The 18,641-nt window shown below is 34.0% G+C and overlaps 1 protein-coding gene across 1 annotated transcript in view; it reads left to right on the forward strand.

The window, feature by feature from the left end:
• Positions 1-17,804, forward strand: part of LOC105184288 (facilitated trehalose transporter Tret1-2 homolog) — a 37,149-nt gene extending 19,345 nt beyond the window's left edge. The window contains exons 2-6 of the mRNA XM_025297637.1: positions 8,144-8,327; positions 8,885-9,056; positions 10,113-10,385; positions 12,173-12,484; positions 14,784-17,804. Of these exons, the coding sequence (XP_025153422.1) occupies positions 8,144-8,327; positions 8,885-9,056; positions 10,113-10,385; positions 12,173-12,484; positions 14,784-15,212 (1,370 nt within the window). The 3' untranslated portion in view covers positions 15,213-17,804. The remainder of the gene's footprint in view (positions 1-8,143; positions 8,328-8,884; positions 9,057-10,112; positions 10,386-12,172; positions 12,485-14,783) is intronic.
• The last annotated feature ends 837 nt before the right edge of the window (positions 17,805-18,641 follow it).

Genomic DNA, 18,641 nt, shown 5'->3' on the forward strand with positions numbered 1-18,641 from the left:
AGCGAAATAGTGCTCTCTCGCACAAGATCTCACTTATAAAGTAGCGTTATCGTAATGTTTTATCGTCGGCTATTTTTACACTAACTGAGATTCGATTTGCAATCAGCTCTTATCGTTTTTCAATATTGTATTGTTTGATCTTTAACCCTCTTAACTCCGCCATACAACTTTGAAGTCACATACTGGTATATCAATATTCATAACTTAAATCATATATGCAGATATTGTAACTTTAAAGTTATAAACCGTTTTCTTTTAGAGTAAAACCTCTGAAAATTGTAAATTGTAATTGTTAAATGTACGCGGAGATTAATATTTGCTGGCTTAACGTTGCATAACTTTTTTTATAGTCAGGCAAAAATTAAGTATAGAGGGTTAATAAGAAGTGTTGCAACCGTAATTTAATACAATGCAATACGATAAAATACAGTTCACTTCGGAATAATATAAATTATAATATAATGTATGATATTGTGTTTATCGCTCAGGAAGCGTGTGTGTCATCTTTCTGTGTGTGTCAGAAAAACTGATAAACGCGCGCGCGATAAATATGTTCTCTAAACTGCTTTCTCGAATCATTAATTAAACTATCTACTTGAGATATGCGAACTATTCGAATTCGAATCGAATCTAATGTAATACGATTTGATTCGAATCCGAATCTCTATGATTCGAATCCGAATAATTCAAAAATTTCGAATCGCGAAGATTCGAATACGAATTAAGTACATTAGTGTTTGCGCGCTACAATCAGCTACAAAATGGGCCATCTGAGCCTGTATGTTTGAACTTTACTTGTAATTAACTTAACTTAACTAATTAATAACTTAATTATAAATTACTTTAAATATTTAAATATATATTTTACTTTAAGATGATATTACAATATCAATATTCCCTTTCATATTAAAATCTTCTATCATTATTTACATGTCTAATAGTTACGTTAAATTTTTTAATGATTCGATTCGATTTTATTCGATTCGATTTGAATTCGAATAAAATTTCATAGATTCGATTCGATTCAAATTCGAATTTAAAAAATGAGATTCGATTCGATTCGATTTGACATAAAAATTCTTGATTCGCTCTACTTGTTGATGAGACAGTTGAGGAACATGCAATCTTAAAATAAAAATATCAATTACCGGATAATATTGAAACTCTATACCATATAAACTAGTAGTAGTCTCTATACCATATAAACTAATAATATAAACTATAGGTCTTCAATACTAGCAGTGAATATTCGAACGCAGCTTTAATCTCAAATATTTTCTCCAATGCAATATTAACATTCAATTGAAATTTGTCAATATTAAAAAATGTTCAGATATTGTAAAAATTAGTGTCCAACGAAGAAGAAAATTATAACGTGATTCGGCATGGGACATGCTTTGACGATGTTCTTAACATTTTTTTAAGAAGTTTGACATATTTGTTGAGATATTTCTTTCTTGATTTCTATCTTATGAAAATTACGGTATATTCAATCCGATAATGCTGAAGAATAATTACAAGAATGCATTTAGTTAGCAAAGAAAGTTATTTGTAGCAAAATTTTATGAGTTTGGCTACTGATACTGTAATCTCACGAGTACCTAGTAACCGACCACATGTTTAGTTATCAATGCAACTCGCTTTAATGACATATGTGCTCGCGAGTATCAACAAGCAAACTGAGGGATAACTGATGATAAGATTAATTTCACAAGTGCGATTATAAATGAGGCTACGTAATAGTATTGTCAACCTCAGTTTAAAAAGCAAGTAGATATTTTAGTACTTTAAAAGTACGTGTTGATCACTTTTATCATAACCTTTATGATAACCATTATCATATTTCAGATTACATCCATCCCTTTTAAAGACGGGAAGTGGTTTTAAAAAAAAATTTCGAAAATTTTTACAATTAGATCAGGTACGTTCTACCCAATGATATTTTCAACTTCCGATACTGACCGGAAATTGCTTATAAAGATACAAGAACATAATCATCGAGGAAAAGAAAAAACTAAGTACAAAAAAGAAGAAATTATTATTAGGGATATGAAAAAGTTTCTATTGCAACGTTTTTATTAATATTATTATAAATAATATAGTACCTTTAATCGAAATATTTTCTGGGATTATCTACTACTTTTTTCCATCTTTCAGGCAAACAATGGATATCATGATAAAAGAAGTCTTTGCTCTTAGAACGAATGAAGTTATCGATGAATTGTTGCACTTCTTCAACATTGTAAAATCGTCTACAGAAAGACTGTGCTGCATAGAACAAAATAAATGAAAATCCGAAAGGCAATATCTGAAGAATATGCCGGGTGTGGACTTCCCATTGCAATTCCATTAAAGTTTTCGGGGCCATCAATACAAAATGGGATCTGGCATTGTCGTGCAGAAGAATCACTTTGTTTTGTTTTGTCGCAAAATATGGCAATTTCTCGATGAATTACTCATTCAACTGCCTCAATTGTCGACTGTATAAATCCACGGTGATACTCTGGGATGGTTTTAACAGCTCATAATACAGCATTCCTTACATGTCCTACCAGATACATAGAAGGATCTTATGACCATGGATATTTCGTTTTAGCTGTGACGTAGAGGATTCTCCGGCATTTATCCATGACCTTTTGCGACTGGGATTGTCATAATAAGTCCATTTTTCGTCTCTGGTCACAATTCTATACAAAAAAGATTTGTGTTTGTGTCTATTGAGCAGGCGACTCGGCTGGCAATAGTGGGTAATTCTTGAGGAACCCATTTTTCTTCTTTCAGAATTTTTCCCATCTCACACAAGCATCGAATTACAGTGCTCTGATTAACATATCATCTTTTTGCAAATTCAACACTCGATCGAGTCGAATCTCTTTGCATTAAGGCTTCCAAGTTATCCGATTTCGTCTCTTGCGATCGTGTTTTTTGTCTTTCACACCAAAATCGCCACTTTTAAAGTGCCGAAATCACTCACGACATGAACTTTCAGCGTTCCTTCATCATAAATTTTGCAAATAATTCTGGTTGCTTCGGCAACTGTTTTGCGCTGATGAAATAAAAAAACAGACAAATATGCGTTTTATCGATTTCCATCTTCGTAGAAATTAAAAATGTTTATGTCAATAAATATGACTTATTACGCATCAGTTTCTATGCAAGTTGACCAATACTGACATAATCTAATAGAAATATATCGTAACTTTCATGTAAATAATTCACAATGCCATCTATACGTGAATAATGAAAACTTTAGCATACTCCTAATATAAGAGAAAAAGAGATTTAATAAAGTAGAGAGCGCAAAAAAATTAAGAAACTTAACTACCCAGTCTATAATTTAAAATAAAGTATATAATTGTTATTTTATACGAGACATATAGTTCATAAAATGTTTATGAACAAAATAATTATCAATCGTAGGATGGTTTCAAATAGTCAATAAAACAGTCAATAAAAAGAGAACTCAATAAAAATGAAGATTTTATTTGCACGATAATAATAACTATATATATTAATAAATATTTATATTATACATATAAATATAATTATAATAATTATGTCCGGATATTGGATTCACAGAAAGTTTAGGCAATCGGGACAATTCTTCGCGTATTGATTCATTCGTGCTCTTTAAAATTTTAATTATTTTTGAATTAATATTTTGGAACTTTCTATATCTTTCATTTCTTAATAATAAATTTTAATATTTCAGCCTTCAATTAATTTAATATATTTATATCATTTCTTAATATATTTATATCATTAAATTTCATGTGCCTCTGTAAAATTAAGCAATCATAGCATTGCGCCGTTAATTGTCCGGCTATTGGGAGACATTTACTTTACTTTCTCCCTCGGAGTTTTTAATTTCTACAGAATATTCTAAATGTAAGGAAATCGATGACACGAAAATTCCATATTCGATTATTTACAACGTTCTCCTTGGCGACAGAAATTCGCACCTCGTTGTATGTTTAAATACGTTTCCGATACGTATGTAATCATTGTCAACAATTCGCGAGACGCGCAGAGAAACGTGCAAATTTCTTCGCAGTACTCACCAAACAATCGTTAAGTATACATCTTATATTATGCTTGACGAGTCTTATTGTTTACGCTGAGATAACACGTTCCACGAGCATTGTTTCCAAATGGACATTACGAATAAAGTACCCATTATCGTGAATTAACGAAAAATATCTACATGGCTTCGTTGATGCTGTACTACGGACCGCGTATACCTGAACATTATAATAAGTTCTTCCATCCGAACGTTTGTCACGTCTGTAAAATGACGAAGGACGACAAATTGATATCATGCCCTGAGTGCAACATGATCTTCTACTGCAGCAAGGAGCACAAACAGCTTGATAAACCACATCATGCGGAAATGTGTGCTGCTATTCAAGAACTTTCAATAATGGAACATCTAGACATTATACGCCAATTAAGCACGGACGAACAGAGAAAATCGAGGAGAAGAATTATCCCTATGTTGCAGCGGGCACTAAAACGTGAATTAGAGCCGTATGAAATGGAGATGGTCATGTTTACGAGAACATGTTTCATTTGCCATGAAAGCGCGGACCTACAAACTTGCACGAAATGTTATTCGGTCAACTATTGCGTTAATCACGCAGGAAATTTTCGAGAGTGGCACGACTCACAAGCAGCTTGCAAGCATCTCTTGACAAATCTCAATCTGGATATCCTTTGTTTGCATAATGTAGCTATGTTGAAATTCTGCACATTTCCCGATAAGAATAGATCTCTTGACGATATGGCTATGTTTATCAGACGGTACATGCCAAAAGAAATGAAGCAGCAACATAAATGGCCTCTATATAATTATTTATACAGCGATTTTATATCACAGCCGTTGACTTTATACTACGGGATGCGGAATGTAAATTTGTTATCTGTTTTTAACATGCAAATTCCTACTTGTGTGGTTCATATAATAGCGGCGGATTCCTTGGATATGGAATATTTACCTGCCTGGGAGCTTTTATTGCATCTTAATTATAAGATAAAACATCTAGAAATTGTGCTGATAGGAACGCGGTTACAAACCGAATCGGACAATATTAACGTTTGCTCGTTTTGCAATTCGCGCAAGCAATTGGTTAGTTTTGAATCTCATTGCACGTTGTACGAGATTTACAAGAACAGAGCAGAGTACAAACGACCGAATGTAATTGTAGGATTCCAAACGGATTTCGTCGGTGGGGAGATATGGCCGGAATGTATGTCAGCAATGCGCGAACAAAATTGTCCGTTGCTTTTTACCGCAATATCGCAAGTTAAAGCGCAGTCGAATATAAATAAGATACAAGCCGTTCTGGGCGTACATTTGACACCTTTATTTAACGAAAAAAATAAATTTGCTTCATGTAGACCACGTAAAGACCTTGAGTTTAAGCATATAATATTTCGTAATGAATATTTAACTATATTCCGGAATTTATGTGATTGACTGTTGCCTCTCTGATTTATTCGACGTTGTTGTATGCAATTATTGTGTGTCACTTTTAACAGAATATATAGTTCGTTTGATAAGAGTGTGTCTGGCGTAATTCGAAAACAATTTATTGTAATGACTTGGATAAATATACACATACTACTTAACTAGAACTGTGATGCCTTATTATTAATAATTTTTCCAGTCGCCTCCATTATCAATAATTGCACGGCATCTTTCTATTAATTCTATGGCATGTTCTTGAGGTAAAGACCTCCGAAAAATCAAATAAGCTTGAACTAACTTTTTGACCTTCTAATTTTTCTCCCCACGAAACTTAAGCTTCATCAATGCTCAAATGTTTTCGATAGAATTTATATCCGGTGTCTGTGACGACTAGTCCAATATATCATTCTATAGAAGAATGATTCCGATGCTTTAGGTCATTGTCCTCTTGTAGTAGTCATTTTTCATTTTACTTCTTAAACCACTTTTAACTAGACGGTAATAAAGTCCTTTCGTAAATCTCGACCATTCTAGCAGCGTCCAAATTATTCGTGAAGATGCAAAGGTAAAAAAACAGTATTAAACAGTATTAACGATATTAACAGTATTTTATTTTTTTAACCATACTGCTAACTTCCGTTGAAATTTCCCGTTTAACAGTTTCCATGTAAAAATTTTGCTGGACAAGCTCTTATCAAACAGATTGTATATAAGAAATATATACTTTATTTATGAATAAAAATTATGAATATCTTTCTTTATTAAAGTGTTTAATTGTTGCCACATTATTTCTCGATTGTAATAATACCTATAAAAACGAAGAAATTCTCCAAGTGCATAAAAGTCTTTTGTAAAAGAAGGAGCAATATTTCGATGAAATTAACAATTTGTATACAGGCAGTATATGAGGCATTTAAATCATGCTATCTCAATAACTATGAAAATATGTTAGATAGAAAAAAATGTTAAATACACAAGCTGTTTTAAGTGACGCATTATATAGCAATATTAATATGACCATGAACAGCAAAGTTACGGGAACGCCTTGAATTTTTTAAATTGAGTCTATTTTTATTGTATCATCTTTTTTCTATCAATTTGAACAACATTAGTCTGAAAAGTTTTTTTATTTGCCTAATATTTTTTGAGATATTTAAGGAAAACTTGGTAGCTTTCAATATTTGGCTTAAGATATCTCGATAACTATTTGTCGGAAGAAAAAGTAGTACTATACTTTTTTATTCTATTTAATCACAAGAATATACCGTTTAATAGTAGCTTAATAATAAGCTTAACTTTTGTTAATTTGATTTTGAAATTTTCAAAGGTTTTATTGTAACAACATATTCTTGAGGCCAAATAAAATAAAACAGTTTAATAGCATTTTTCCTTCCGACAACTAGTTATCAAGATATCGTAAGTCAAATGAAAAAGTTACCAAATTTTCTTAAATATCTCAAAAAATATTAAATGAATAAAAAATGCAAATAAAGAAATGTTTCAGACAAAAGTTGTCCAAATTAATTGGTAGAAAAAAATGTTATAATATAAGATAGGGGTTTTCATTTAAAAAATTCAAGGTGAGCTTCTTGTAACCTTGATGACTCTGTCCAACGTCATATTAATATTGCTATGTAATGCATCTCTCTCTCTCTCTCTCTCTCTCTCTCTCTCTCTCTCTTTTATTTAAAATCCTACAACTTTTGTATTTAATATTTTTTTCTATTTTACATATTTCTAAAGTTATTCAGATGGTCTGTTTTAGATGCTTCACCCTATATATACTTTTAAATTTAAACTGTTTACAAAAAGAATAAAGAACTACTTAGATTGTTAGGATCTACATTGAAACATATATTTGTTAACGTACTTTGCATATATTTGCGGTTTAAAAATTGTGGCATTATGATTTTCAGATAATTATCCCATTTTTTGAATTTCAATACATTTTTTTTCGGAAGCAATACATGTTGATCAAAGAAAAGTTTTTTAACGTGTAGTCGCAATGGAACAATCGTTATTTAAATATGGATTAGTAGATTCAACCAATGAAAGAATATTTGCGGTTAATCAAGCTGGTTCTGCGTTATGCATGACCTGGTTTCGTACGAGGTTTGAATGATCATGCTGAAAAATCGTGTCATGAATAGGCTGATCTACATACATTTGCCCAAAATATTATTCCACTAATTTAACGTTATTAAATTTTTTAATGTTATTTAATGTTAATTATGTAGAAGAATCCGTTATGACTCCAGTTGGCAACTACTATTATATGTCTAAAAACCTAGATAATGCACTTTGTATTTCTTCCATTTATACTAAATTTCGCAACGTTTTTTGATATATGAAGTTTTTTTTTATTATCCTAATTCTACTACAGTCTATCTCTGTGAGAGACACTCAGCAGTAAGTGTAACAGACAAATAAAGAGATAAAGTAAAATAAAGACAGGAGAATAAGGAGCAGCGAGGCTCGGAGGAAAGATATCCAGGGACACATTCTTATAATTTATGCAAGAAGATTTGATTGAATCCTGTGATATCTACCTCTTCAATCCATGCATTATCTTGACTTGATGTGAAGATATTTGTTTTTGACGTATTGATACAATTGTTAAATAACATTGCTTTTATTAACGCACATACATCTCGGTTTTTCCCGATGTGATTGTAGGTAACATATGTATCGTTGGGACTGGAGCCATGTTAGCATGGACGAGCCCGATTCTACCTTTATTAGAAAAAGACGGTGGACCCTTGGGTGCGCCGATCAGTGAAGATGAGAGCTCTTGGATAGGATCTTTGGTGCCTTTTGGAGCGATCTTTGGCAGCTTCATCGCGGGATATCTTGGCGAGAAGTACATTTTTGCATATTTATGTCGACGGTATAATTATATCGACGTCTTAATTTTGCGATTCCTTTAAGCGCTTTTCCATGCTAAAAGATCAACTCAGAGACTCTTGACTGGAGAGTGTCGGTATTCTCGCAGAGATGAAATTCACATTTTTTAAATATTTTTAAATATAGATTAAAAAATTATTATACATTGTTGAGGTTCTCAGATATTCACTGAAAACTAATTTAAGTCAATAAGAGCCGCAAGGATGTCGATAGCAAATAATTTTTATTTTTTTATTTTTTTCATTATAGGAATATATAATATATAATAATGTCGATAACAAATTGCACTGAGATTTTCCTTAGTTTTTTAATGTACGTAGAGCAATTAGCCGCCATTTTATTGTCTAACCGATCTTACAATCTATTAACATCTTTTTACATTTCTCGCTCGTTTTTCAATTATATATATGTAACACTGATCAATATGTGACACTGATCTTTTATTTTATTTTTTAGATATCATTGCAAAATAACGGAAACTGATCTCTCTTTGTCGTCAACATTTTTTTTCAGGTGGGGTCGCAAACGAACCTTGCTACTCTCGACATTACCGTTTTTGATCGGATGGATACTAATCGGTACTGCAACTCATTTCGCGCAACTCTGCGTGGCTCGATTAATATTTGGAATAACTCTAGCTATCCCATTCACGGTCCTTCCTATGTACGTCGGTGAGATCGCCGAGGTAAATTCGTTTTGCACATTATGTTTATATGTGCGATTAGACTTATGCAGGACTTTTATTTGTCATATTTTCGCTCTTGAAAAAACAGTAATTAATATTAAGCTATTAAATAGTTTGTATACATGCTTGTCAATAGCATTTTGTTCCTGATATTTCCATCACTAGATTATCAAAAGATCCATCTTAATATCCGAGAATAATATTTTTACTAGAAATCTTTTTTTATGAATATATTGGGAGCTCCATTTTAAATGAGCCAGATAAAAATATCGAAAAATATGAAAGATACTAAAAAACGCTTTAGACAAAAGTTGTATGGTTTCAAAGGGGACATAAAACAACTACATCATTTTGTTTACGGATGGCGCCACTTTCGAAATATTCACTGATCATTACTTTTCTTAAATAATCTTAAATAATAAAGAAATCTCAATTTTTTATTATATCATCTTTTTCAACCAATTAATTTTAACAACTTTCGTTTGAAATATTTTTCTATTTGTTTAATATTTTTTGAGATATTTCTATAATAATCTAGTACTATATTTTTTTCTGACAAATAATTAGCGAGATATTGTAAGTTAAATATTGAAAAAATTATCAAGTTTTCCTTAAGTATCTCAAAAAAATATTAGGCAGATAAAAAATATTTCAGACAAAAGTTGTTAAAATTAATAAAAAATGGTAAAAAATGTTTTAGACGAAAGTTGTCAAAATTAATCGGTAGAAAAAGATGATATAATGAAAAATCTGGATTTCCATTTAAGAAAAATAATGATTAGCAAATATCTCAAAAGTATCGTCATCTGTAAACAAAATAATAGTTGTTTTATGTCTTGAAATTACATAATTTTTGTCTGAAATATTTTTGTTCTAAAATGCTTAGTTCTCGAGATATTTCACCGTCCCAGTACTTTTTATACATTCTATATAGTATTTTTTATTAGAGACTTTTTTTTATTGGACAAACTGTTTTTACTAGAAATTGGAATATTATTTCAACAGCCTTTCTGCAACTGTTTATTAACAACTACTGATGATTGCTCATCCTTGTAGACTTCCATCAGAGGCGCGCTGGGCTCCTTTCTTCAGCTCTTCATCACCATTGGCATGTTCTATTCTTACGCTATCGGGCCCTACGTCAGTTACACGGTATTTTGGATCCTTTGTGCCATTTTACCCATACTCTTCTTCGTCTGCTTCATAATGATGCCGGAGTCTCCATATTACCTCCTCAGCAAAGGTCGCAAGGACGAAGCGATCGTATCTTTGGCAAAGCTCCGAAGCAAGTCCGAAGCGGCTGTCCAGAAAGAGGCTGACGAAATTCAGGTAAGCATATTGTAATTTTGTATCGAATTTTCCATTTGCGGAGCAATAAAGATAACACGAAGAATCGAGTGTCGGCAGCATCGAAAATAAAAAAAACGCAGATTAACGGTTTTAAAACGCGGAAAGGAATGGCTAATAAAAGCTTTATCGCAGTTGTCAACACATTCAATTTATATAATAAAATAATAATAATAATTTATATATAAAATAAAATGCCTGAAGTAAGAAAATGAAGAATTAAAAAAATTAGAGAAATATCCGAATTGCGATGAAACATGAAGCGAAGTCGCACACGAGCACGAATCGCATATGAGCAGCATCCTTAAGCTGAAAATATGAAAACTCGAAAGAGTCGACTTTATTCTCCTGCAACAGCGATTGTGATTTCTATTCTGTTGTGGGCACATTCGCGACTTCCGTCAGTAGATTTCACGACGGACTATTTGAGTGACAAGGTAATCGCCAATACACAATTGACTACAAGGCGAGCACGTGCACGGTCGTGGTTAACGCATGCTCGAGTACATACATATATTGTCCGTCAGGTCACGTTAGACAACCGAAGTTGCGGCTAAGGCCATTCTTTGATCTTGAACGATATCGTCGCGACTCGTGAAGGACGATCACCACTGGTTCGGCTTTTTAAATATAGCGGTCTCTAGGACTATTAGGTGTTTATTTTCGATAGTAAATGAAGAGATAGTAAATGAAGAGAAACAATCGTTTCGTCGATCGGAGAAAAATATAAAATTACGGTCTCACATAGTTTTAGTATTAAATTTAAATGTCATACAAAATATCTAATATTGAATATTAAAAATATGGTGGGAGGAAGTAAAGTATTGGGTTGTTTGGAAAGTAATTTTGGTTTTTTTAAATACATGGTGTTAGTTGCTTTTTCAGCAGTTAACCTCATTATAAACCAGAAAATCATTTTATATTTTTACAACGTACATTTCAAGCTTTATTTGAAAGAAAGTTATTTTGGAATCTGTCAATCTTATTTTTGTTTGGCGTCGCGTAAAAAATGGAAAACTAACATAACCAACGTATTTTCGTCACATTTTGCTTTTTTATTACCGTAAAAACAAAAATGCAGCGCAAGCAAGAAAAAAATTATGTGCCGTGTATGGAGAGGATGTGTTGACCGAACGCCAGTGCAGAATTGGTTTTCGAAATTTCGTTCTGGGAATTTCGATCTCAAACATGCACTACGTTCTGGAAGATCAGTTAAGGCTGATGAAGACCAACTAAGGCATTGTTAGATGCAAATAGTCATTTAACAACACAAGAAATTGCTGAGAGATTGAATTTATCGAATTCGATTGTGCATGAGCATTTGGAACAACTTGATTTCGTTTCAAAGCTCGATATTTAGGTTCCATACGTCAAAGAAAGAGATTTGATTCGTCGCTTTACCATTTGCAATTTGCTGTTGAAACATGAGGAAAAAAATCCATTTCTGAAGCGACTCATAACTGAGATGAGAAATGGGTTGTGTACAATATTAAATGCCAAAGATCATGGAGCAGACGTGATGAATCAGCTCAAAGCACATCGAAAGCTGATATCCATTAAAAGAAGGTGATCTATTTGGTAGGGTTGGAAAGGAATGGTTTTGTCTCGATGTTTACGCTTCGGTATCGTGATTTTTCGGGAAATCACTTCAATTTTCGAGGTTTCGATCTTTTGGGATGGCGCATGCCGTCACCTAACAATTTCATGGCATCCTGCGCACTCTGTTGAACTTAAGTTGTTGCTACTAAACAATTTCCATTTTTTTCCAGGTTATAATCGAGGAAGCATTCAAAGATCAAATTAGCATCTCCGACCTGTTCAAGGTGAAGGCTAACCGCAAAGCCTTGATCTACACTTGCGCCTTGGTCTCTTTTCAACAGTTGACCGGGATCAATTTTGTGCTGTTCTATATGGAGAAAATATTCATCGCTGCCGCAAGCTCCGACGAACCAACGAAAGAAGCGCCGATTATTATCGGCGCGGTGCAGATGTTGGCGTCGGCGGTGACGCCTGTTGTTGTCGACAGGTTGGGCAGAAGGATGCTTCTCGTCCTGTCCGGCATCGGAACAGCAATCAGCCTGGTAAACAATTTTTCATTTCTTCAGATAGTTAATCCTAAATCAATTTGCTTTCGCTGGACGCGAATTCGAAGGCGCATGTCCTCAATTCGCCGAGACAAGAACTTTAGAAGTAGAATTCGTATGATAGGACTAATTTCGAAATTTATAATTTAATTTGTAATTTTTATTTCAAATATTTACAATAACACAACTAAATATCCTGAAAAAAACCCAGGATTATTTTGAAGGCAACTTGTGCTGTCTAGATTATGATCTGACGCTGATATTTCAATTCAGCGAGTAACTTGTCTTAACATTCTCTGTAGCAGATGATGGAATTATCGCTCACTTCTACTTTGCTCTCGCCGATCATACACGTCGGATTATTAAATGCATTCCACAGCCGCGAGCTCACAGCCGGGGCGCGTTTAATTACGCTCCTTGTACAACTTAATCATATGATAATTATCATTTTTATCGCGTATCTCGCTATCGAGGACGGAACGTGTGATTAGCCGACGTTCACGCAGCTCGGATCAGTTAGGCGGACTTCGTCCGCGTTGAAACTTCGTCGAGTCGAACGAACGCCATTGAACTCGAGGACTCGCCGCTCTCGGAAGTATCCGACGTAGAAAACGCAACAAGTGCACCGTCGGATGCACGTTGCTCGCGAGATGAAGAAAAAGGTCGAGCACCGTGTGCACATGCCGATATGCATACCGATGGAATGCGCCGATTGTCAGTGCACCGTGGGCTTCAACCGCACGATTGCATATTCATGATTACGTAAATCGGTTTCGAATTTGTAACGAGCAGCGGAGATGCCCGCGAGGACGCGGCGTCGACTGATGAATCCTTCCGTTTCTCGTGACTCTGGCATCACGAGGTTAGCATGAGGGGAAGTAGCAAATAAAATTGTCCCACATGGCATACTTTATCTCAAGGACGTCCGATGGGCATCATTTTGGAATATTGCAATACCTTGGGGATATACAAATGTCCGCTGTTTTAGATCCTACAGATATTCCACGGATATCCCTTTCAGTAACTTTTAGTTCCTTTTCAGAAACTTTTAGTTTCTAAAAATGGTTACTAAAGGAAATATCCGTAGGATATCCGTAGGATATCTGTAGGATTTAAAACAATAGACATTTGTATATCTCCAGGATATTGTTGTAGAATATCCTTGAGATAGTGTATGTTATGTGGGGTTGATACCGAATTTCAATTGCGGCAACTGAAACTCTGCGTTCCTCAGGAATCAACTGAGAATTCGGTTGAAAAGAAAAATTTCGTCAGGAGGTTTCTGTTGTCCCAGAAATATATTTAGTCATCTGAATCGAACATTAATGTTGTCGAGGATACAAGTTTCGTTCTTCGGATAAACAGAAAGCTATGTCTCGTATATATATACAGGGTGTATATATATATATATATATATATATATATATACCGAGTGTTTCAGACCACCCGGGTCACCCTATTTTTTCGTAAACGCGACATTTTAGAGAAAAATGTTTCAGACAAAAATTGTAGGGTTTCAAAAAATCTATTTATCGATATTATCAATTTGACCTTGGAATGACCTTGAAAAACCCAGTCAAGATCAACATAAAAATTTTAAACGGAAACTTCAATTTTTTATTACACCATCTTTTTCCACCAATTAACTTGAACAACTTTTGTCTGAAACATTTTTTTATTTGCCTAATATTTTTTGAGATATTTAAGGAAAACTTGGTAACTTTTCCAACATTTACCTTACGATATCTCGCTAACTATTCATCGAAAGAAAAAATAGTATTAGACTTTTTTACTTTATTTACTATCAAGAATATACTACTATAATAGTGCCCTAATTTTTATTAATTTAATAATTTTGAAATTTCCAAAAGTCGATAAGACACCCTGTATATATATATATATATATATATATATATATAAAGCAACTATGAAATTAGTTATTAGTTATAGTATATATATATACAGTTATAATTAGAAAGTATAATTAGAAATTAGTTTTAAAAAAATGTAACTAAGTTATGTTACGGTTACAGAAGTAGATAAGAGACGAAATTAAGTTACAGTTACAGAAAAAAAGTAACTGTAACTGTAACTCCGTTACAAATAAGTTACTTCTCATGCTTGTTAAAATACCACACGAAAATTTCAATGCAGCGTTGATATCAATAATAAAAAACCTAATTCTCATTAAATCAAACTTATCTGAGCAATCGTCATCGATATTGATACCATCATCGTCTTGTAAACATTGCTGATCTGAGTCTTTTGATAAAATTTTATCTCGTCTGTTTTGTAGTGTGTTCTGGGTCTGTACTTCTACCTGAAGCAGGTGCAGCACGCGGACGATGTAGTGGCGCAGATATCCTGGTTACCGGTGGTCGCGCTTGTCATCTTCATCTCCACTTACAGTGTGGGCTGGGGTCCACTTCCATGGGCCGTGATGGGAGAGTTGTTCGCTTCTAACGTCAAGGCTAAGGCTTCCAGCATGACTGTGTCTGTTTGCTGGTTCTTGGGCTTTATCATCACCAAATTCCCCAGCAACATCAACCGGGCGTTCGGCGCCTACACGACCTTCTGGATATTTAGCGCGTGTTGTATCATGAGCATCCTCTTTACGGTGTTTATCTTGCCGGAGACAAAAGGCAAAAGTCTTCGCGAGATCCAGGACGAGCTCAACGGCGTGGTTCCAACCATCCAAGACTCCGAGAGAGGTTCAAAGAAGTGAGAAAATGACATTTTCGTAATCTGTCATCATAATGAACTCTGTACGCAAATAGTTCCTGACGAATTTGCGAAGCGGACCGAGCGGAGACCTGAAATAGTCGGCGATAGGCCTCATGTGAATTTTCGTGTCTAACATCCTACTGCCAAATTTACTGTGAGAAGCGGAATGATCAACTTTCAGCCTGTGCGATATCACTGCATTATGAACGAATCGCTACATGGAAGAAACGTTTCTTCGCATCACTGATTTTCCATCATTTAGGGAACCAATTGTGTACAAGAACAAGTTGGTGAAGACAGAAGGATTCCCGGAGAAGATTTCTATGCAGTCAATTTTCTTCTCAATTGTCTCAATCGAATTTCGATACGACCAAACCATAGGCGGCGCTAGAACTATTCATGCGAATGGGCCACAGGTGGGCCAGCGTTTATGTGGGTGGACCATATTTATTATATATTATGTATCATTTTATCATTCATTTTAATATTTCTAACCGTTGCGCTTTGTCTCTGGGAGGAATTAACTATGAAGATAGAATTTAGGGTGGGCTAAAGGGTGAGCCAGCGTATTTTTAGGTGGGCCGGAGCCCACCCAGGCTCACCCTTGGCGCCGCCGCTAGACCAAACTTTTGGACGATTATTCCCGCTCGCAATAACAAAGACGTTGTTTTTCATCAACGACTTCTCGTCTAGTTCTTGCTCTGTTACATGAGTCGAGAGAATATTTCTTCCGTGTAAGATAAACGAGCGAGGCTCCTCGCGATATGCACCATCGTGAGAGCGTACATTTCCGTCATTATCAGCTAAATGATTCACGAAAATCACGCCATAACATATTTATAAGTACACTCATGTTATCGTATGCAGTCGGGCATGAGTTTCATTGTGCCCATAGGAGCATCTGTCTCTCGCCTCAATTTTGCATTGAGCGCGCAGGACTTGCGAGAAACTAATGACGGTGTTCCCGTACGATTTTTTGTTTCGCCCGTGATGGCAATATATCGCGATCACTATCATAATTACCCCTTTTGTCAATATATAGGTACCCGAGTATCCATTGCAATATATATCAAAAAAGTTTCATATTACTGTGCGAATTTCATTATATAACTACGTTCCAGACTCCCACTCCTTGGTGTAACGAAGTACAGTTTTCAATAGAGCTTATCTTGAGATACCGAGTTTTATTTTTTTAGTAAAGTCGCAGTGAAATTGAATATTACGATATTTAACGTATGAGTACTTTGGTATCCACTAGTGATTTTTTGCTACGAATACTGTACATCATGTTTGACTTTTTTTTCTAATGAATAATTAATAATAATTTCTATAAGATAAACAAATATTTGTTTACTATGAAAAAAAACATTATTCAAAGGACCCCGCACAATTCCTTATGTAAATTGAATTTCAGTGGAATTGGCTGAATATTTGATATGTTGTAGATCTTGTCTCTCTGATAAAAAGTTCCCATAGGCACAAACCCCAATAATTATTAGCTGCTGGATCTTACATGTGATTAAAAAATGAATTTTTAATGAACTATAAATATTCTGAATTGTTACGCTTTAAAATATAGTTTAATTAAAAAAGTTGTGCTTTATGTTCTCAACAGAAAGCGAAATATAATCGAATGGTACACTTAATTGTCAATGTATTATACATTGAAACACGTGCTTCATATAGAAAACGAAAGTATCACTGAAATCTCTGAAATCAAGTCATCATTTTCAAGTCAATATTACCTTTATAGCTTTTTATTTTTATTTTATACACAGAAAAAAAGTTTTTAGATGTAAATCAAAGTAGGAATACATCTTACTCATTGAAAATAAGAAATTGTGATATTAGACACTTTTGACATTTGACGCCTTGTAGAAGTCAAATGGTCAATTATTAAGGATTGTGCCTATGGGAACTTTTCATCAGAGAGATAAGATCTACAACATATCAAATATTCAGCCAATTCCACCGAAATCCAATTTATATAAGGAATTGTGCGGGGTCCTTTATATATTTTCGACAATATTGTCGCATGTCATTCACTGCATGTTTAAGGAACAATATTTAAAACCTTATAGCTATAAAGTCGCAGCGTAACGTACCGAAAGCACGCAAAATACTGGGGTACCCGGGTACTCATATAATGATGAAAGGATTAAAAATTATATACTGACAGAAGGATTAGTGATAATCGTAATTAATAAGTCTATATCATCGCTTTCATTCTTATGATGTCATGCTCTCTGGCTGTAAACGAAGAGACCCGAGTTGCTCTCGCGACAAATTCCTCGTTTGCGCCCGGCAGACTACTAGAGACTAGTCACTTTTCTTTCCTATTTCTAACGTTTTTCGTCTTATGGACAGCGTGATTATCAATGATCGTGCGAGTAACTGTATTATGTAACGGGATATTTACGATCAGCCAGTGACACATCACATACATATCATCGAGGTTCTTATCATTGTACTGCTAATAAATTGTTGAATATATGTAGTGTGTAGATTTTTAGAGATCTTCGTCGCTGCCGTTGATCGCCGACAACAACCAAGTCGCTGTCGATATATTGAATCGCATACTCGTATAAGAAGACATATAATACGTAATTACCGATTACTAACCGATATCGTGCGTTCATAATGCGAATTATTGCGATGAGTACGAAACCATATTTAAACACGGTATTATTATACTGCGCTTGCGTTCCTTTCCTTTTTTGAATTATCCTATTTAAATAGTATTTCAATAATATATTTATCTTTAAGTATACGCGCTTTAAGTATAGTGTGCACAGCTTCCTCTTTGCTTAGACATAATTAATGTACAATTATATTTTTTGTCTAATAATTATTGAATATTCCGGCGCACAACGACAACGAGTAACATTTACCGAAAAATTGTACTGTTTTTTTGTGCACATTATACTTTAGAAATATTATCATGTAGGATATATTTATTAATATTTTGACATACACGACAAATAAGCGCTGAACACACAAGTCCGTCAAGTAAAAAAAAAATATATATATATTTCTTAAAATAAAAATATGTTTTTATAAACACTTTACAATATGAGCGAAAACGTTAACTAAAGAGAAGTTGGGACAATTTTTTATGACTCATATATGTACAAGAAGTGTTACAAAAAGCAATAATAAGAAATGAGGATTCCAACTCAATAATTCTTGCTTGCGCATGGAAACTTTAAACAAATGTTAAACCGACGTCGAAAACGACAAACGACATCATGCGATGACGTGTCATATTGTTCGAATCAAATGTTTACCATTTTGTAAATATTGTATTTTAATACACGCACATCCATATTAAAAGAAGCTCATAATTCTGTATATAACTGTTGAAATAATATAAGATAAAATTATATTTTAAGTGAATCTGTATTGTGCTTTGTCTATTGCACCTTTTTAA

This window comes from Harpegnathos saltator, unplaced genomic scaffold, assembly GCF_003227715.2.
Source record: "Harpegnathos saltator strain DR-91 unplaced genomic scaffold, Hsal_v8.6 scaffold182, whole genome shotgun sequence".
NCBI classification, from domain to species: Eukaryota; Metazoa; Arthropoda; class Insecta; order Hymenoptera; family Formicidae; genus Harpegnathos; species Harpegnathos saltator.